This window comes from Euphorbia lathyris, chromosome 6, assembly GCF_963576675.1.
Source record: "Euphorbia lathyris chromosome 6, ddEupLath1.1, whole genome shotgun sequence".
Lineage (NCBI taxonomy): Eukaryota > Viridiplantae > Streptophyta > Magnoliopsida > Malpighiales > Euphorbiaceae > Euphorbia > Euphorbia lathyris.
Window position 1 is genome coordinate 34,865,028 of NC_088915.1, and position 21,735 is coordinate 34,886,762.

Genomic DNA, 21,735 nt, shown 5'->3' on the forward strand with positions numbered 1-21,735 from the left:
AAGGTTGCAATCCCTCCAAAAACAAATAGTAGGCCTCGTCTTGGGGATAATTCGGCAACTCCAATAGAATTTCGGAAAATTCTTTAATGTAGTCCCGAATGCTACCCCTTTGCTTAAGATGCCTCAACTTGGCCCTTTTCTCTAGTTCTCCAGCTTCAGGATAGAATTGTACCTTGAGAGCCTTCTTAAACTCTTCCCACGTGTTGATCGAGCAAGTACCTCTCCGCATCTCCTGTTCTTTCATGCGCCACCAAACCATCGCGGATTCTTGTAAATACAACGGCACCGCATCAAGCATTTTGCTGTCTTCTACGAACCCAAGTGCCTTAAAGTACTTCTCCAAAATTCACAAGAAATTATCTATCTCCTTTGAATTCCTGGCGCCACCATATGCCTTAGGTTTAGGAACCTCTAGTCGCTGTGGGCTAGAAATTGCCGAAGTTGACGCTCCGCTTGTAAGCGCCCTCCTACATAGCGTCAACTCTTCCCTCATTGTGACCATCTCGGCAAGCGCCTTCTCTAGCTCCTGCCGAAGAGAAACAACCTGGGCTTCCAGTGTACTGTCTCGCTCTTCCCCATCAGCGGCGACCTGCTTTACGAGCGTCATCACCTCTTCCCGGAGCTCATCTCTCTCGAGCTCACTCAGGCGCTTCTCGACGTCCTCGTATTTTTCCTGGCCATCGACAATAGCAAACTCAACCTTTGCTAGTCTGCTGTTGATATCAACGATGACATCCCTTGACCTGGATCGGCCCCTCTTACTCTTCCGCAGCTGTTCCTCCTGCACCCCGGTCACTTCAGTTTCCTCACTCCTTCCCGACATAGTGCAATTCGTCAGTAAACCCTCAGTAATCTGTAGGTAAACTTCTGGCTCAACTTGTGGCTCAAAACGTGTCTCTGATACCACTTGTCACGGGCACAATTCCTTCGTCAATTGTCGTCCGTGCGGCATTAGCAATATTCTCCCCGAGTTGCTAGTTCAGCCTCCCCCACGATTCACCTTAGCAAGCTTTTGTTGCCTTAGCGAAACTAAAGTCACAAGTATAGAATGCACAATAGTGTGAGGAAATAAACAAGTGTTGTATTGCACACAAAGAATGCTTTACAAGGATGTTTGAGAGCTTGGAGTTTCCAAAGTGATTTACAAATGACCCATCACCCCTATTTATAGGCCTCCAAGTCTCTTAAGAATGTTCTAGAAGATTACAAGGCTTTTCTATCTAGAAAGTTCTAGGGAGAACTAAATTAGACAAGTGTGGACCATTCTAGGTACTGCTGGGCGCTGCTTGGACAATGTTGGGCGTTTCTGGAACCTTTTGGGCATTGCTTGGGCAGTCTGGCAGCTTCCTGGTCCGTAGGCACAAACCGAGGTTAAATCTGCGGGCAGCTGCGGGCAGAGATAACCTCTTAGCCAATTCTCGAATTTGGAAGACTTCTCCCGTGCCTTCTAGACTCTTCTAGGGTCCTCTAGATATATAACTGATGTGTGCAAAGTTTGGTGGCCATTGGATAAGCCTAACTCCCCAAATTAAAAAGTTGTGGTGTATGGGGCTTCGTAGTGTCTGCCGACAGACGGACCCGACTTGGTATAAGACACATTATAGGGGGGTGTGTCTCTGCGTGTGTCAGGGATTGGCAGCGCGCCTGGCTGCCACGGGCCCGTTGGCTATCCAAATTGGCCCGGAGTGGGGGAAACTAAGCGGTCCGTTACAACAATCAAGGGGGAAGGCAAATGACCCAAGGGGATGCCCCTGACTATTTCGAAAAACCACACCGCAACCAGCTCTACCCGAGATCACGGAGGCATCAGTGTTAGCTTTAATCCAATCAGACGGAGGGGGGTGCCATCTAAATTCAATGATTCGAGGGGCCCTATGACGACGAGCGTTTAACCCGAGATTGTGGAGAATAGATAACTCCACAACAGAATTCCATACCGATCCGTGGAATTTTGTAATTAAATATTGCTATTATTATTGTTTTGAGAAAATGAAATTTTAATATTATTATTATTATTATTATTTCATAGATTATATATTTAACTAAAATCTAATATTCTATGTGAAAATCAAACATGTGAATGTTTATTATCACTTCATACTAAGAATGTTTTATGTGAAACATTAAGGCATAATATGTAAAAGTTGAAAATAAAATTGCTCCCTATTTTAGTAAAATATTTTATAGTACAAGTTTTAATACCTTAGAATACAACTTGAGATAGCCAACAAGCACAAAGTATTAAAAATGGGAACAGAGTAGTAAATTATACGATAGCAACTTAGAAAAACAACATTCTAGAATTAATATTTAATCTAGAATTTTCTACATTTGTCTTCAACAGCTATATTATAGCTTAGATATTCTTAGTCTAGAATTATAACCCCCCAAAAAAAAAAAAAAATTAATTAATTGTGGCAGCTAAGTGTGAGCAAATAATTGAGTGTGAGCCATAGTTGCAATTAGTCCTTTTAAGTAATTAAATGGTCCACTTTCTTAAAAAATAAAATAAAATAATGAATGACATAATTAAGTTGCAAATTTAAAAGGCAAGAATGAGTTGCAGAACAGAGAGAAAGCAGAAAAGAAGTGAAGGTAATAGGGACACACATGGGTAATTGCAGAATAAATAGAAGAAGTAGATGTTTCGAATAAAAGTGGGCAATCCATAAGAAAATCCCAGTTTGGAATAATATTTTATTTGAGTTTTTATTATTCATTTTCCAGTGGTTCCAAGAATAAATGTGTGATTGGTTTTATCCCACCCAGATCAGAATAATCAGAATTTGTATCTCCAATATAACAACTTGTTTAACTTGTCACTTGTCATAGAGTAGCTTATTAAAACATGTAAAATGTTGATTATGTTGGAAACTGATACATAGAGTAGTAAATGATATAAGCCAGGCAAGTTGAATGAAGATACATAAACAAGTGTGGAATCAATCAATGAGCAGTTGGATCCTTAACAATAGTAACTGGACAACTTGAAGCTGCAATCACGTGGCTGCTCACACTTCCAATCACCAACCTTTCATTCAACACAAAAGATACATGGTTCTGTTAGAGGGTCAAATATACCAAAATTGAACTAGAACACCCTAATTAATCAGAATTTCCCATTTCCAAGATATATATTTTGAGAAATAACGTTCTCAGTGTCCGTTTCCAAAGTTCATCTGATGAATTTAATCAAGTAGAGGATCCAAATCTTGTTTTTTTTTTTTATTTTGCCTTGAGCTATGTAAAACTAAAGGAGCATCAAATAAGAGATACATACCTTTGTAGAGAAGTAAGGCCTCTGCTACCCATGACCAGACAATCAAGCTTCAGATCACCAACTGCTGCACATAATTTGTCTCTTGCATCTCCCCAGTAAATTTTTGCAACTACTTTCACCTATTTTCAAATCCAAATAAACCTTTTTTTTTTTTTTTTTATCTTCTAATATAATAGATCGGATTGCATATATATAATTAGAAGATCATAAAATTGACCTGTTTCTGCCTAGACACAGTGTCTAACATATCCAAAACCTCAGGATCAAGCGGGATTTCATACTCCTTGGCCACCTCCTTAACACGAAACTCCGCCAGTGGAATCAAAGCTACAAAAATATGAACCTTGGATCCAAAAAAACAAATAATAATGCTTTAATTGGTAAAGAAAGAAAGGAGAGTAATTACGTGAACCAGTGGCAGCCCAAAGAAGGTTGCGGCTCTCATTTCCTTGTGATGGCCTGATATGGATTACATAACAAGTATCACCTGTGACTAGCAGATTACTGATAGCCCAATTCAGAGCTACTTTGCTTCCCTTTGAAAAATCTATGGCTATACCTATATTCCTATCCTTTCCCATCTTTTCCTCAAACTCAGAAGCTCGATCAAATTATCAAAGTGAATCAAAAAGTTGAGTTTTTATGTCAATTGCATCAACAAAGTAAGAAGATGAATGATATGGACTTCACCTTTTCTTCTGTTCAATAATTTGGACTTTTCTTATAAATATCTGTTCAATGTGTATTAATACTCAAGTTGCTATTTGTAAATTCCAATAATTAATAGTTAAATAATTTATTATCTTTTACCTTTAGGGGGCGTTTGGTTCACATGAGATAAGGGAAAAAGATTGAAGAAAGAGAAACCAAAGGAAATGAAATGAATAAGCATTGATTCCCCTATGTGTTTGGTTATGTCTAGGAAAGTGAATGTAATTTCAAACCTCTGCAATTTTTGAACTTTCAGATTTCTAGAATTTCAAAAAATTCTTGAACTTCAAAAATTATTAAATTCTGGAAATTTTGGAACTTTGAATTTAAAATTTTTGAAATTCCAGAATCCGGAAATTCTAGAATTTTGGAAATTTTGAAATTCCAGAATCTAGAATTTCTGGAATTTCAAAAATTCTGGAATTTTAGAAATACTGAAATTCCAGATATTCTGAAATTCTAGAATCCAGAAATTCTAGAATTCCAAAACCCAGAAATTCTGGAATTTCGAAAATTCTAAAATTTTTAAAATTCTGAAATTCCAGAAATTCTGAAATTTTAGAAATTCCAAAAATTTTGGACTTTTTGAAAATTCTAGAATTTCAAAAATTTCAGAAATTCTGGAATTTCATAAATTTCAGAGATTTGTGGTTCGATAAAATAAAAAGAACAAAAAAATTGGGAAAAGGAATCTAATTCCCTACAAGATTTGGGGTAATGGGTTAACCTAAAGTGGGGTAATCCTATAATCTAAAATGGGTAAAGGGAATGAATTTTTTTGTTAAACAAACAAGATCAAAGGGAATGAAACCATCTCATTCTCATTCCCATTCCTAAAGACCCCGAACCAAACGCCCCCTTGGTTTTTAACTTTTGTGTATTCATCACTAGGGTTTACATCGGTTCAGTTTAAACCGCATATCAAACCGAACTAATTGAATTCGGTTTTTTGGTTCGATTTTTTTTATACTTTGGTTCGGCATCGGTTTTAATTTTAAGTGTATTTTGGTATTCGATTCGGTTTGATTAAAAATGTGAAAAAAATGACCTCCACCGAATCACACACATTTTACATTCTTATATATATATACACAAGTTTAATTTTTTTTTTATTATTATTGAAATAATAACCTAATATAGATATATTTTGAAAGTATTTCAATTTATTTTGTCGTTGAGGTAAATTTAATGAGAAAATATAGTGATATTTATTTGTTATTTTTATTTTTAACTTAATTCGGTTTAAAACCGAATCGAACCGAATATTTCGGTTCGGTTTTATTTCAGTTTTATCAATTCAGTTCAGTTTTGAACTAATGTACACCCCTATTCAACAATTTAGTCCCTTATAGAGGAATTAAATTGTTTAATAATTTAAATATTTGAAAGACTAAATTGTTGAATAGAATAAAAGATAGAGACTGAAAAATGTTTTATTAAAATATAAAGACTAATATATTAGCTAAAAATATAAGGCTAATTAATTATTTACCTATAAATAATAAGACACCGTATAAAAAGAATGATTGTGTTATGGAGATTTTGTTGTTAGCAATTAAAGATTTTTTTAGTAACGATATCTGATAACTTATGTGGAAAATTCCTTTTGTGGATCTAGGTGACTTCCTTAAAAATCCATCCTATAGCCAAATATCGACATAGACTCTCCAATGATCAAATCAAAGAAGAAGAGTAATAGCAAAATAATATTGCACTAAGAGTAAGGAATCGTAAGATGTACCTTTTGAAGAAGTGAGACTTTTTACATATGAGTAAAGATACTTATTATGAAATGGAATAAACTGACTCTAATCTATTTAGAAAGAATACTTATAGAGGAAAGACTCTATGAATTTTGAAGATAAACGTGTCTCACAAAGACTTGGAATTAGAATGAGATTGATATACCCTAAACAGGAAGAATCATGCCCTTAAAGGGATATATCTAAATATCCAGCAAACGTGAGGAGGATATGGTCAACAGTTATCTAAGTGAGATCTCTCCATGTCTGATTTTGACCCCAACATACTTACTTTCGTCATCAGAAGTCCCCCTTTAAGCATAGTCCAATCTTTTAAAGCTAGTAGACGCCTTTACAGTTAAAAACATCGTCTCAGAGGATGACACATGTCATGTCCATGGTTCGTGGAATACAAACTCTTTCTCTATTTTGTAATTTAAGGAGATCTTAAGAGAGAGATGTTCTTACTTCATCCCTTAGCATTCTTATCCAAGATCATGTTTTCACTATTTTTCACTTTTAAGTTCTTACTAAAAAGAATATGCAAATAGTAAGTATTTATGTTTTAGTCTAATTATCTTGTTTTTCTGAAAGATGTCTCATGCTAATCTTCCCCATGGCCAATCTTCTTCCCAATTGACAACGTCATCAAGAATGCTCAAGTCAACATGTCTGTCACCGCTTCATCTTCTAGTAGAAAAATCCTAGAAAGAATGATCACTAAGGTGAACCCAGAAAACTAGCCTTCATCTTCCAAACCCTTAAAATAAACTAGGATTAGAGTCGCCACGAAAAAGTTAATGTGTTTAGGCGAGCACTTCTCATGGCTAACAAAGTGTGATTATCGCATTCCTGAATCTACCTAGATAGTACATTAGTTACATGAAGGCTATTTCTCTATTTATTTGTTAAGCATGCTTTTGGATTCACCTACCCATTGCTAGTGTGTTGAATTACTTGAAGCTCCATCCTTCCCAAATTCATCCAAATCCCTGGAATGATTGGCTTCCCTATACTCGATCTTGAAAGGGCTAAAGATCCTTTTAACTAGCAAGATGTTTTCCAACATGGCTTCCCCATCTATTCGCTCAAATAGAGGACCACTACACCTTGTATGAAGTTAAGTCCTTCTATCTGACCAAGTCTCTTTAATGAAAAATTGGAAAGACGAATTCTTCTTCATCATGATCGAGGAGACCACAACTTTCCAATTGACTGGAACATTGGTAGAAAATCTTCCCTGTCAACCAATGAGAAATTAGATTCACTAGAGGATGCTTAAATGTCTTAACTATCAAGGGGTTTTATGGGTTCTTGGAGAATGTTGTTTGCTACAGAAGTGTACCTCTCGAGCGAGAACCTAGTAACATGAGATGAAGATATAAGCTAGTAAAAATACTTTTAAATGTCCTTTTGTTTCCTCCTACTTTCTGATTTTCCTTGTGTAGGAAATTGAACAGTGGAAGATCATTTACAACAATTATGCGAGGCATCAAGGATCTAGTAAAGGATTCGGTTCTTGTTAAAAAGGAATCTACTCGCAAGGATCTGACTCTTGCTAAATTTTCCAAGTGCAAGAGCTCTAAGGCTACCCTAGCTCTAGAAAAATAGAAAATGAATAAGAAGTCTACGAGGAAGAATGTGGTAAAGAACCCCTTAGTGGTCCAGGGAAAGAATGTGGTCATAGAGATACGATATTGCATCTTGCATTCCCATTCCAAGGTGTCACGGGCACAATTCCTTCGTCAATTGTCGTCTGTGCGGCACTAGCAATATTCTCCCCCGAGTTGCTAGTTCAGCCTCTCCCACGATTCACCTTAGCAAGCTTTTGTTGCCTTAGCGAAACTAAAGTCACAAGTATAGAAATGCACAAGAGTGTGAGGAAATAAACAAGAGTTGTATTGCACACAAAGAATGCTTTACAAGGATGTTTGAGAGCTTGGAGTTTCCAAAGTGATTTACAAATGACCTATCACCCCTATTTATAGGCCTCCAAGTCTCTTAAGAATGTTCTAGAAGATTACAAGGCTTTTCTATCTAGAAAGTTCTAGGGAGAACTAAATTAGACAAGTGTAGACCATTCTAGACACTGCTGGGCGCTGCTTAGACAATGCTGGGCGTTTCTGGAACCTTCTGGGCATTGCTTGGGCAGTCTGGCAGCTTCCTGGCCCGTAGGCACAAACCGAGGTTAAATCTGCGGGCAGCTGCGGGCAGAGATAACCTCTTAGCCAATTCTCAGAATTGCAAGACTTCTCCCATGCCTTCTAGACTCTTCTAGGGTCCTCTAGATATATAACTGATGTGTGCAAAGTTTGGTGGCCATTGGATAAGCCTAACTCCCCAAAGTAAAAAGTTGTGGTGTATGGGGCTTCGTAGTGTCTGCCGACAGACGGACCCGACTTGGTATAAGACACACTATAGGGGGGTGTGTCTCTGCGTATGTCAGGGATCGGCAGCGCGCCTGGCTGCCACGGGCCCGTTGGCTATCCAAATTGGCCCGGAGTGGGGGAAACTAAGCGGTCCGTTACATCCTCCCCCACTCCATCAAGCAACGACCTCGTTGCTTCTCGGTTGTACCGCTCCACCGCATCCCGGCTGTCCCACAACGTTATGTCCCGTTCCCAACTTGCCTCATTATCGGGAAGACCCTTCCACTTCACAAAGTACTCCGTATATCCCGGATGGAACCCACGTGCCTTGACCCTTCGGTGAGTAAGAATTTCTTCAACTTCACGATCATGTTGAGTCGTGATTGCCGTGGGCTGCCTCTGGGACTCGTTCCTGTTGAAACACCTTTCCACAAGATTTTGATTTGACAAAATTAATTAAGTGAAAGTAAATACTCTACAACACACTAAGTTTAAATGCTTTGATTTAGTGTTACTAATGTGTTTGTTCAATGTTGAGTTTATAATTTATCATAAGACATAAAGATCATAAGGCTCAAGCCCTATATGGAAATCAAGGCCCAAGTCAAACAAGCCAAAGACCACTCAGCCCGCGTATCTCCAAAACGTCGCCGTTGAAGTGATGAAACGCATGCTGAGTAAAGAAAGATCGAGAAGATCCACGTAGACAACTTCGGTATGAAGCTGCTGAGCTGTCTCGACAAAACGTGCAAGACAGTTGCTGACCATAAGATAGCTTCCAGACAAAGTATTTCCCCATTTAGTAAAGTTCAGAAGACACAACAAGCTGTCTGGTTGACGTTACCCAAAATGGTGGAACATACTGACACACTGACCGAAGAACAGAAGACGCTGGAATCTAATTGGCTAAAGAGAACTGCTGGCAGACTCAGTGAAAGCGACTTGTAGCCGTTTCCCTCCAACGGTTATTTCGAAATTCGAAATAACCAGAAGCTCTCATAGCTCTCTATAAATAGAGCATTCAGAATCCACATTCTTCACAGAACTTTGAGCAAAAGCCGTTACGCTGACCAAACGTATATAAAAGTTCTCCATCAAAAGCAAAGAAAAATTCTTACACTACAAAGTCTATTCATTTGTGTAAAAGTCTAGAGTGATTATTTTTCAATCATCTAAGGTGTTCTAGCAATTGTTGTTTAGGACAAAATCTTTATCATTTCTAGAAGTAGAAAGGAGAGGCTGAGTACTCGGTTTTAAGTACTTAGCGGAGAGATTAGGATTGAGTAGAAGTATAGAGGAAGGTACTCTTGTCATACTCAATTGCTGATATTGTAAAAGGTTTGAGGCTCTACCTTTAAAGAGCTCAGTAGAGGATTTGAAATCTCGGAAGTGTTCCGGGGACAGGACGTAGGCTTAGAAGAAGCCGAACCTGGATAAATCTGCTGAGTGAAGTTTTCTTAAACCTTAACTCCTTATTTATATTGCTTGCTTAAAACAAAGTAAAACTGACCAAGTAAAAGAGGTCAAGCTGAGTTGTGCGCTACAAACGAGCAGGTTCAGGAATAGACTCTAAGTGCTATTTCCTGACCTAAGCAACGAAGCTGTCCTAGTCACTAGTTGACTAAGCCAGTGTCTTGCTGAGTGTTAAGTGCCGCTGTTTTATAAACTTTTCTTAAAGAAAAGAAATCTGCCCAAATTATTTTAAAAAGGTAAAATAGTTCCTAACCCCCCCTTGGAACTATATTTGCAACCTTACAAGGGACCAACAAGTGGTATCAGAGCCTAAAAGCTCATTACTAAAGGTCTAACAACCTTGAGTTGATCCATACCATGGGCGAAAACAGCACTTGGTTTCTCCCTGGAAACCAGACAACTCAGATATTACCTGAGGGGCTGTCCATTACCAGGCCTCCCCTATTCTTCGGGTCAAACTATACCTTTTGGAAGAATAGGATGAAAAACTTCATTCAAGCTACAAACATGAGTGCCTGGCTATCTATAGTCCAAGGCCCGTTTGTACCTGTGAAAGTTGTTGCTGGCCAGTCAGTTGTTAAAGCTGAGGTTGAATGGACAGAGGATGATCTTAAGAAGCTTCAAAACCATGCTTCGGCTATCAATATGCTTCACTGTGCGCTCGATGCTGCAGAATATAACAAAATCTCAGGTTGTGAGTCGGCACAAGAGATCTGGAAAAAGCTGGAAGTCACCTACGAGGGAACAAACAAAGTAAAAGAATCCAAGGTGAATCAGCAGATGAGACTGTACGAGCTGTTCGAGATGAACAATGATGAGGGCATTTCAGACATGAATGCAAGGTTCACCAACATCATTAATGAGCTCAAGAGACTTGGGAAAATCTTCACTGAGGAAGAACAAGTCAAAAAGATACTCAGGAGTCTTCCAAAAGACTGGCAAGCAAAGAAGACAGCAGTTGAGGAAGCTCAGGATTTAACCACCTACAAATATGACGAACTCATCGGTTCATTGCTGACCCATGAGATATCAATGAAGAACTTTGAGGTGAAGGAAAAATCTGATGACAAGAAGCAGAAGTCACTTGTCATGAAGGCTGACTCCACTGACGGGAGTTCAACTGATGATGAGGAGATGGCTATGTTCACAAGAAAGATGAAGAGGCTGTTCAGGAAGAACGACAAATATTCCAAAAAGCCTTACAAAAAGTTTGATAAGTATAAGGCTGACTCAAGCGACAGCAAATATAGAAAGGATAGCTCAAAGCCCATTACATGCTTTGAGTGCCACCAAGATGGCCATATTAAGTCAAACTGCCCCACGCTGAGGAAAGACAAGAAAAGTGGGAAGAAGGCAATGGTGGCTACTTGGAGTGACAGTGATGAATCTTCATCAACAGAAACTGAGGCCACCGAGTCAGCGAAGATATGCTTCATAGCTGACGAACTTGCTGAGCCATGCATTTCTGAGCATGCTGACCAATCTGATAAGTCAGACAATGAAGAGCAATCCAATGAGGTAATCTCACTCTCTCAACTCAGAAATGAAATGGGTAATGCCCTGAGTGATCTTTACACACTTGTCAAAAAGTGTAACAAAAAGATTAAAACACTCAACCGGCGCTGTGATGAGGTGGAAGAGGTCAAACTGAGTGACCTCAGATACCTTCTTCAAGACAACTCAGTTTTGCATGAAAATATGAAAACCATTCATGAGTCTGTCGTTGAAGTCCAGTCAGTTTCCAAGAAACTGAGGAAGGATGTCACAACCATTCAGAACCAACTAAAGGTTCCAAACAAAAATAATTTTCCTCTGAGAACTAAGTATCAAGGTACTCAGTACCAAGGTACTCAGCAGAGACGAAATCCCCAGTGAAGAGTCCAGTGTGACTTTTGTGGGAAGTTAGGACACACCACTAAGGTGTGCTGGCACGCTCAGCACTGGGGTGCTGACAAGTCAGTAAAGAGTCCTAAACAGAAAGTCAGTTGTGACTTCTGTGGAAAAAGTGGCCACACTATTAATGTATGTCGCCACAAAATAAAATATGATGCTTTACCTGTTGAACCTAACAAGTCAGGACCCAAAAAGAATTGGGTACCTAAAGGAAACTGATTACAATGCAGGTAAGCCTGAGATGTGCCGAGAAGTAAAAAATGTGGTATATTGACAGCGCATACTCAAGGCATATGACGGGTGATGAAACTCAATTCATCACGTTCGAACGTAAACGAGGAGGAAGCGTAAGTTTTGGAGACAACAAAAAGGGTAAAATAGTAGGATCAGGCACCGATGAAACTAACCCTGCAGGAAGATACCAGCATTAGAAGAATCTATACATGTGCAATTCGATGAAACTAACCCTGCAGGAAGATACCAGCCGCTGACAGAAGATGAACCAAACTCAGCACCTGCTGATCAAGAATCAGCCACTGAGTCCTTCATAAAACGGCTGACCAAAAGTAAGAGTGAACCTAAAATTACTTTCACTGACCCATCTACTTCTGCAGAGAATGTTGAAACACAGATAGATCAAGACACAAGTCTACCAAAGGAGATAAGAGTCCCAAGAGGGCATTCAGAAAATGCAATTCTTGACTCAGCTGGAAATACGCTGATGACAAGAAATCAACTAAGGAAATATCTCGGCAATGTAGCTTTTGTCTCAGTACTTGAGCCGAAGAACTTTGCCGAAACTGAGGATGACGAATTCTAGATGAATGCCATGCAAGAAGAACTCAATTAGTTCAGGAGGAATAATGTATGGGAGTTAGTGCCACATCCTAGGAGCCAAAAGATCATTGGAACAAGATGGGTCTTCAGGAACAAGCTAGATGAGCAAGGAAACGTAGTCAGAAACAAGGCAAGACTTGTAGCTCAGGGCTACAGTCAGTAAGAAGGTATAGACTACGGTGAGACCTTTGCCCCAGTGGCAAGGCTAGAAGCTATTAGGATTTTATGTGCATATGCATCTTACATGAACTTTAAACTGTTTCAAATGGATGTCAAAAGTGCCTTTCTTAATGGAGTAATAGACGAGGAGGTCTATGTAAATCAGCCTCCAGGGTTTGAGGATTCTAAGTTCCCAAACCACGTTTACAAACTCAAAAAGGCTCTGTATGGACTCAAGCAAGCACCACGTGCTTGGTATGAGAGGCTGACCAACTTTTTACTGACTAGAGGTTACTTCAGGGGTCAAGCTGATACAACCTTATTCATTAAGAGAAAGGGTAAAGATACCCTGCTAGCACAAATATATGTAGATGATATTATATTCGGTGCTACTAATGAATCTATGTGCAAGGAATTTAGCAAACAAATGCAGACTGAATTCGAAATGTCAATGTTGGGAGAACTCAACTTCTTCCTCGGACTTCAAATTAAGCAAGGAAAGAATGGCATATTCATAAGTCAAGCTAAATATGCCAAGGAGATATTGAAGAAATATGAACTAGAACATTGTAAGCCAATATCCACTCCTATGGGCACTGACACTGTCCTTTGTGCCGATGAAAATGGTAAGTCAGTAGACAGCAAGTTATACCGAGGTATGATTGGCTCTTTACTTTACTTAACAGCAAGTAGACCGGACATTCAGTTCTCAGTATGTTATTGTGCTAGATATCAAGCTAACCCTAAGGAATCCCATTACATAGCTGTAAAAAGGATCCTTAGATATTTGCAAAGCTCAGTAAATGCAGGTTTGTGGTATCCAAATACTCATGACTTTACACTCATCGGATACACTGACGCTGACTATGGACGAGACAAGCTGGAAAGAAAAAGCACCTCTGGAGGATGCCAATTCCTAGGAAGCTGTCTTGTATCTTGGTTCAGCAAGAAGCAGGCGTCAGTAGCCCTGTCCACAACTGAAGCTGAGTACATTGCTGCTGGAAGCTGTGTTGCTCAGGTCCTTTGGATTAAGCAACAGCTTGAAGATTATGGTGTTCAAACAAAGACAATTGAAGTCAAATGCGACAACAAAAGTGCAATTGACCTCTCAAAGAACCCAGTTCAACACAGCAGGATGAAACATGTCAGCATAAGACATCACTTCATCAGAGATCATGTACTCAAGAAAGAAATCAAGCTGACTTATGTGCCAACAGATGAGCAGCTTGCTGATATCTTGACAAAGCCTCTAGCACGAGAGCAATTTAGCATACTAAGAGAAGCAATTGGTATGTTTAATCCTCTTCAGTAAATTTCTATGCTAAATGAATATTGAATGCTGAGTGAATTACATGCTAAATGATTTTTTGTTTGCTGAGTATATCATTAAAACTGACTAAACATACAAATACTGAGTAATCTTGCACACTGAGTAAATTAGTTTAGAACTTGAACTTAAAACCATCCTTAAAGAATGCACTGACTACTCAGAATATGAAACGTTTATATAAACAAACGCTGAGTAAAAGCACTTATTAGCATTTAATGTCACCACATGCGAAATGACACCTGTACGGCGCATGCGCCGAATAACGTCTTAATAACGTCATAAGTGTCAGGGTTTCTGTCGATTGGACAACCCAAGGGAAAAACCGGCTTAAATTCAAACGGCACCCTAAACTAAAAATCCATAAATAGTGGATACTAACCCACTACCCTCTTTACATGCGCACTGAACTTTAAGAAAGCTTCAAAAATTTTCCTTCTACACCTAAGAGCTTTAGAACTCCAAAAATGTCTTTCAACGAAAGCACTTTCTCTCCAACTCTAAAATCCTCTGACCAGGCTGGTCCTTCAACCAGCATCATGAGAAAGATGATCAAGGTGCCCTCTTGCGCCAAAAATCAAGAGGTACTAAGGAGTCGATACTTCCACTCCTACTTCATCTCTTCAGAGACTCCATTCTGTGAATGGATCAAAAACAACGAATGGAAAGGTCTCTTCTCTCTTTCCGGGCAAACCTATCCCACAATAGTGAGAGAGTTCTACTCCAACCTGCATGTTGATGCAGATGACTCTAACTACCTAGAGACCACAGTCAAGGGTCAAAAGATAGTGATAACCCCTGAATATCTAGCCACATTGCTAGAGATACCAAATACAGGGATTCAGTTTAGGACAACAAAGGAGCCGATACCAAAAGCCATCGCAGAAAATATGAAGGGGTTCTGTAAACCCAGAAACTACAAGGGAGAAGTACCCAGCACCTGCATGGGCAAAAATCAGAAGATGGCCCACTTCTTGCTGACCAACTTTATCTTCCCTAAACTCAGCTCTCCCTCATCTGCCTCTAACTTTGAACAGTGTTTCATCTGGCATATGCTGACCAGCACTCCATTCAATCTACCTGTATTTCTGGTAGGAGCCTTTCAACGAAGTGGAAGGAAGCTCCATTTAGGTTCTCTCATCACCCGGATAATACAAGACCAGAACATAGACTGTTGATGAAATAAGTTCAACAGGAACTGCTATCACAGCACGTCTACTGAATGGACTATCACACAGCCAACCCCTGAAAGGGTATGATGAGAATGAAACCACTGAGGAGGAGGATCTTATGGCTGAGGTTGAGCAACCCATTGGAGAAATGGAAAATCTGACAGATCTGGATGCTATTATAGATGATGTCATGGCTGAAGCTGATCACACTGCTGAGGGTACAGAACCAACCAATGAACCTCAAACTGAGAATCCTTCTACTGTGCCATCTGAGATTGCTGAAGCTGAGAAGAAGTAGAAAAAGGGAGCCTGCTCGAAGGATATTCGTACTGTCCCGAGAAAGGTAAGGCTGATGGAAAGAAACAAGAGGAAAGCTGATCAGGACCCAGCTGAGAAGAAACTGAGAACAGAAGCAGAATCTGTTCTTGAGCCCCACATTACCCAAGAGGGGTCTCCACAAAAACAAGCCTCTGTTCCTCCAAGTGAGAAACAAGCCAAAACCCCTACGAGTCCAAAAGAAGCTCCACTCCCACCTCAAGCTCAAAGCAACTCAGCACCTGAGGTCAACACGCCTCGTAGTCCTGTCATTACACAGGGCACTCAGTGCGAGCCCACTCCTGCCAAATATGCACACCTAGGTGCTACTGAGTCAGGACGGCGTGTCATCGCCTCAGCTAACACTCTGCTTCAAGAACAAGCTCATCCTCCACCAACTCATGCCCAGTCCTCTCATCCACCTGTCACTCACCCTATTCTGCGTGAAATCCATGACTTGATCAATCACTTCTCCTCTGTCCAGACGCAGCAACCAACACATGCTCAAATGACCAAAATGACCGCACTCATGCTGACTATGGTCAGTCACATGAATTCCTTGGAGGGTCAAATATGTGTGCTGCAAGATCAGGCCAAGTCTCCTGCCCCTACCGTCAATTTGCCTACTGCTGATGCTGGCAAAACGGGGGAGAAAGCGGCAACTAAGGAGAAGGAACTCTAAGTGAGAAACTAGAGAGTTAGAAGTTAGGAAGAAGAACTTTATTCTGTTTTATTTTGTTTTAAAATGCTTTTTGTTGTTTTATTTTAAACAATGGTATGCCTAACTTCTATTACTTCTGAAATACTTGCATTCGTATTATTTAATCATTGATTATTCATCCTTCAAATGCCAAGTATTATATGAATGCATGCTGCATATAAATGTTTGAACTTGTCAAATATAAACCATTGAACAAATGATTTACTCAGCGCTCTGTCACTATAAATTACTTCCGCTGAATACTGAGTAAAATAGAATATGACCCACAAGCTGACCTATACCTGAAAACTGATCTTAGACTTATTCAGTTAAACCTTAAAATGTTTAGAATAAAACTAAGTCAGTAGTTCAGTCCTTACGGGGGAGTTCACTTAATTAACAAGTCAACTATCATGGGGGAGCTCATACTGAGTTCCTTGCTGATTGGTTTTGCCAACATCAAAATGGGGGAGTTTGTTGAAACACCTTTCCACAAGATTTTGATTTGACAAAATTAATTAAGTGAAAGTAAATATTCTACAACACACTAAGTTTAAATGCTTTGATTTAGTGTTACTAATGTGTTTGTTCAATGTTGAGTTTATAATTTATCATAAGACATAAAGATCATAAGGCTCAAGCCCTATATGGAAATCAAGGCCCAAGTCAAACAAGCCAAAGACCACTCAGCCCGCGTATCTCCAAAACGTCGCCGTTGAAGTGATGAAACGCATGCTGAGTAAAGAAGGATCGAGAAGATCCACGTAGACAACTTCGGTATGAAGCTGCTGAGCTGTCTCGACAAAACGTGCAAGACAGCTGCTGACCATAAGACAGCTTCCAGACAAAGTATTTCCCCATTTAGTAAAGTTCAGAAGACACAACAAGCTGTCTGGTTGACGTTACCCAAAATGGTGGAACATACTGACACACTGACCGAAGAACAGAAGACGCTGGAATCTGATTGGCTAAAGAGAACTGCTGGCAGACTCAGTGAAAGCGACTTGTAGCCGTTTCCCTCCAACGGTTATTTCAAAATTCAAAATAACCAGAAGCTCTCATAGCTCTCTATAAATAGAGAATTCAGAATCCACATTCTTCACAGAACTTTGAGCAAAAGCCGTTATGCTGACCAAACGTATATAAAAGTTCTCTATCAAAAGCAAAGAAAAATTCTTACACTACAAAGTCTATTCATTTGTGTAAAAGTCTAGAGTGATTGTTTTTCAATCATCTAAGGTGTTCTAGCAATTGTTGTTTAGGACAAAATCTTTATCATTTCTAGAAGTAGAAAGGAGAGGCTGAGTACTCGGTTTTAAGTACTCAGCGGAGAGATTAGGATTGAGTAGAAGTATAGAGGAAGGTACTCTTGTCATACTCAATTGCTGATATTGTAAAAGGTTTGAGGCTCTACCTTTAAAGAGCTCAGTAGAGGATTTGAAATCTCGGAAGTGTTCCGGGGACAGGACGTAGGCTTAGAAGAAGCCGAACCTGGATAAATCTGCTGAGTGAAGTTTTCTTAAACCTTAACTCCTTATTTATATTGCTTGCTTAAAACAAAGTAAAACTGACCAAGTAAAAGAGGTCAAGCTGAGTTGTGCGCTACAAACGAGCAGGTTCAGGAATAGACTCTAAGTGCTATTTCCTGACCTAAGCAACGAAGCTGTCCTAGTCACTAGTTGACTAAGCCAGTGTCTTGCTGAGTGTTAAGTGCCGCTGTTTTATAAACTTTTCTTAAAGAAAAGAAATCTGCCCAAATTATTTTAAAAAGGTAAAATACTTCCTAACCCCCCCTTGGAACTATATTTGCAACCTTACAAGGGACCAACAGTTCCTGCTAGGGTCCTCCTTGTCCTCGTAGTAAGGCTTCAAGTAGCTTACGTGGAACATCGGATGAATCTCCAAATGTGTGGGCAATTGCACTCGGTAAGCCATCTTGCCCACGCGTTTCTCAATCGGAAATGGGCCTTCATACCGTCGTACTAAGCCCTTATGTAGCTTAGCAATTCTTCGGCTCTAGTGGGGAAGGAGCTTGACCAGCACCATGTCTCCTTCCTCGAACTCCCTGTGACGCCTTTTTTTGTCGGCCCATTTCTTAGCTTTCTTTGCCGCCTTGGCTAAGGATGCCTTGGCCAACTCTGCCTTTTCGTGCCACCCCTTGGCAAATCTGAAAGCGGCGGGATTCAGACTTTTGTAGCCAACTGCGAGGTCTTGGGGTGTTGTTGGCTGTTGCCCATTGGCAATCTCGAAAGGACTTGCTCCCAATGACTCGCTTTTCTGCAAGTTATATGAGAATTGGGCAATATCAAGCAGCTTTGCCCAATCTTTCTGGTTAGCACCCACATAATGCCGCAAATAGATTTCCAACAAGTGATTCACCCGCTCAGTTTGTCCGTCGGTTTGCGGGTGGAAGTTTGTCGAGAAATTTAGTTCTGACCCCAACAGCTTGAATAGCTCCATCCAAAAACGTCCCGTGAACCTGGTGTCCCTGTCGCTCATGATGGTTTTTGGAATGCCCCAATATTTGACCACGTACCTGAAAAATAGCCTTGCGGCGTCTTCAGCATTAAACTTCGTCGGTACTGGAATGAACACCCCGTATTTACTGAATCTGTCCACGACCACCATTATGTTACTGCAGCCGTCGGACTTTGGTAGGCAAGTGATGAAATCCATCGAAATGCTTTCCCATGGCTTCTCGGGGATCGGTAGGGGCTGTAAAAGTCCTGCGGGCTTGTCCTGCTCGATCTTGTCTTGCTGGAAAACAAGGCAAGTCTTCACATACAGCTCCACATCATCCCGCATTTGGGGCCAATAGTAGGTGCGTTCAATGAGCGCTAGTGTCCGATGAATGCCTGGATGTCCCGCCCATCTTGAATCATGGCACTCCTTCATGATGGCTCTCTTTAGCCCTTGCCATTTTGGCACATATACCCGGTTCCCCTTCGTAATGAGCAATCCGTCGTCAAGACAAAATCGGCGAGTCTTACCTTTCATCGCCAAATTCTTCAAACTTTCTGCTTGCGGATCATGCTCCAGCCCTTCAATTATCTGTGCCGCCAAAGGAAAATGTGAGCCCTTTTGATAGAAGGGTAAAGTCCTCTTTTTTGTTTCTGTACGGCTGTTTTTTCTTGGCGTGATTGCTGCCAACTCTCCTTTGCGACTTAGGGCGTCCGCTACAAGGTTTACTTTTCCGGGCTTGTGCTCCATTGTGAAATCAAACTCCTCCAGAAATGCTTGCCATCTAATCTGCTTCGGCGTGAGTTTCTTTTGGTTGAGGAAGTAGCTAATGGCCATGTTATCGGTCTTGACCACGAACTTCGTCCCCAACAAATAGTGTCGCCATAGGCGCAAACAGTGCACTACCGCCGTCATCTCCTTCTCTTGGACGGTATAGCGGCGCTCAGTCTCATTGAGCTTTCGGCTCTCATAAGCAACTGGATGTCCCTCTTGCATCAGTACACCTCCAATCGCAAAATCCGAGGCATCAGTGTGTACTTCATATGCCTTGGTGCGATCGGGGAGTGCCAAGACTGGCTCTTCCGTCATTGCCTTCTTGAGCTTCTCAAACCCTTCTTGGCACTTCTCGCTCCAATTCCATGGTTGGCTCTTCTTCAATAGATCGGTGAGTGGAGCTGCCATTGCGGAATAACCCTTCACAAATCTTCTATAGTAATTGGCAAGGCCTAGGAAGGATCGCAGCTCGGTGACCTTCTTCGGCGGTTCCCAATCAACTATTGCTTGAATTTTCGCTTTGTCCATGCGAATTTTTCCACCGCCAACAATGTGCCCAAGAAATGGAATTTCCTTTTGAGCAAAGGCACATTTCTCTTTCTTCACATACAATTCGTGCTTCCGTAGCTCTTGGAAAACTTGCCGTAGGTGGTGTACATGATCTTTTAGCGTATCGTTATACACCACAATGTCGTCAAGATATACTACGACAAACTTGTCCAAGAATGGACGTAGCACTTGATTCATCAACGTGCAAAATGTGGCAGGTGCATTCGTTAATCCGAAGGGCATAACCAAGAATTCATAAGAGCCATACCTCGTCACACATGCCGTCTTCGGTATGTCTTCTGGAGCAACCCTTACTTGATAGTATCCCGACCTTAAGTCGAGCTTTGTGAACCACCGTGCTCCTCCGAGCTGGTCAAACAGATCGGCAATAAGAGGGATTGGATATTTATTCTTCACCGTAATTTTGTTGAGCGCCCTGTAGTCGATGCACAGCCGCAACGACCCGTCATGCTTTTTCTGGAACAGAACTGGTGCGCCATAAGGTGATTTGGATGGCTGGATCTGCCCTGCGTCCAACATTTCTTTGAGCTGCCTCCGCAATTCCTCAAGCTCGGAGGTGCCATCCTATAAGGCACTGCTGCTGGTGGCGACGACCCCGGCAGCAGCTCGATTCTGTGATCGACTTCCCTCTCCGGCGGAAGTCTCTTAGGCAATTCTGGTGGCATGACGTCCTCATACTCCTCAAGGACGTTGACAATCTCCTTGGGCATCTCCTGCGTGACGTCCCCACTTCCATCTTCCTTGATTGCCACAAGGAATGTTGGTTCGTCGCGCTTCAGCCCCTTCGATAACTGCATGGCCGATAGCTGCTTGGCTTTCCCCAAATTTTCGCGTGCAAGCGGCACCATGCACGTGTTTCCTTCCTCTAGGATGCACATCGCATCCGCAAAAGGAATCGGCATTGCTTGCACTCGATCAAAGAACTCAATGCCAAGCACTACCGGATAGTCATCCATAGGCACAATTGAAAAATCCACAAGGCGTGTCCACGTACCTAGCTGAATTTGGACTCCCTTGGCTACACCGTGGATCGACTTCGCCTCTAAATTCACTGCCTTCAGTCATCCTCGCTCTTTGGTGTACTTCACACCCAACCTCTCGGCTTCTTTGACTTCGAGGAAGTTGTTCGTTGCGCCGGTGTCCACTAGTGCCTTGGTCACTTGGCCTCCGATCTTAGCTTCCACGAATAGTCGCCCCTTGCGCTCCGTCTTGGGTGCTTCCACCTTAGCCTTGATCGCGTTCAGAATCTGGAGGGAACCCATACGTACCTCTCGCTCTTTCTCCTTCTGCTCGCGCTCCTCGATCATGGCAGACAGCTTTGACTTCTTCGGGCAGTCTCTTGCCTTGTGTGGCCCTTCGCAGAAGAAACACTTGAGTGGCCTGTTGTCCCGTCTCTCGTCCCTCGGCTTGAATGGCCTATGAGCATACTTGTTGTCTTCTTTAGGCTTTGCGGCAGGGGTCTTGGACGAGCCTTCTCCTGCACACTTACCCTTGAAGTTCTTGTCATTGCTCGCCTTGCTCTTGTCCGATCGGTTGTATTCCACCAACGAATCGGCAATTGAAATTGCGGTGGGAAGATCTGTAGCATTTCTTCGTTGGATCTCCAGCCTTCCCCAAGGTTGCAATCCCTCCAAAAATAAGTAGTAGGCCTCGTCTTGGGGGTAATTCGGCAACTCCAACAGAATTTCGGAAAATTCCTTAATGTAGTCCCGAATGCTACCCCTTTGCTTGAGATGCCTCAACTTGGCCCTTTTCTCTAGTTCTCCAGCTTCAGGATAGAATTGTACCTTGAGAGCTTTCTTGAACTCCTCCCACGTGTTGATCGAGCAAGTACCTCTCCGCATCTCCTGTTCTTTCATGCGCCACCAAACCATCGCGGAGTCTTGTAAATACAACAGCACCGCATCAAGCATTTTACCATCTTCTACGAACCCAAGTGCCTTAAAGTACTTC

The 21,735-nt window shown here is 41.3% G+C and overlaps 1 protein-coding gene across 1 annotated transcript; it reads right to left on the reverse strand.

Moving 5' to 3' along the window:
* Window positions 1-2,776: 2,776 nt before the first annotated feature.
* Window positions 2,777-3,972, reverse strand: LOC136232923 (universal stress protein PHOS34-like). The gene is made up of 4 exons (XM_066022408.1): window positions 3,687-3,972; window positions 3,498-3,607; window positions 3,281-3,399; window positions 2,777-3,031 (listed from the first exon to the last, which is right to left on the reverse strand). The coding sequence occupies exons 1-4, from the start codon at window positions 3,859-3,861 to the stop codon at window positions 2,947-2,949; spliced, it is 489 nt and encodes a 162-aa protein (XP_065878480.1). The 5' UTR covers window positions 3,862-3,972; the 3' UTR covers window positions 2,777-2,946.
* Window positions 3,973-21,735: the final 17,763 nt, after the last annotated feature.

Excerpts from the sequence above, each read along its gene's own strand:
- LOC136232923 (XM_066022408.1), bottom strand. The coding sequence starts at position 3,861 with ATGGGAAAGGATAGGAATATAGGTATAGCCATAGATTTTTCAAAGGGA. Across the intron at positions 3,400-3,497 it reads CTGTGTCTAGGCAGAAACAG|GTGAAAGTAGTTGCAAAAAT; the intron begins GTCAATTTTATG and ends ATTTGAAAATAG. Across the intron at positions 3,032-3,280 it reads GGCCTTACTTCTCTACAAAG|GTTGGTGATTGGAAGTGTGA; the intron begins GTATGTATCTCT and ends GTTGAATGAAAG.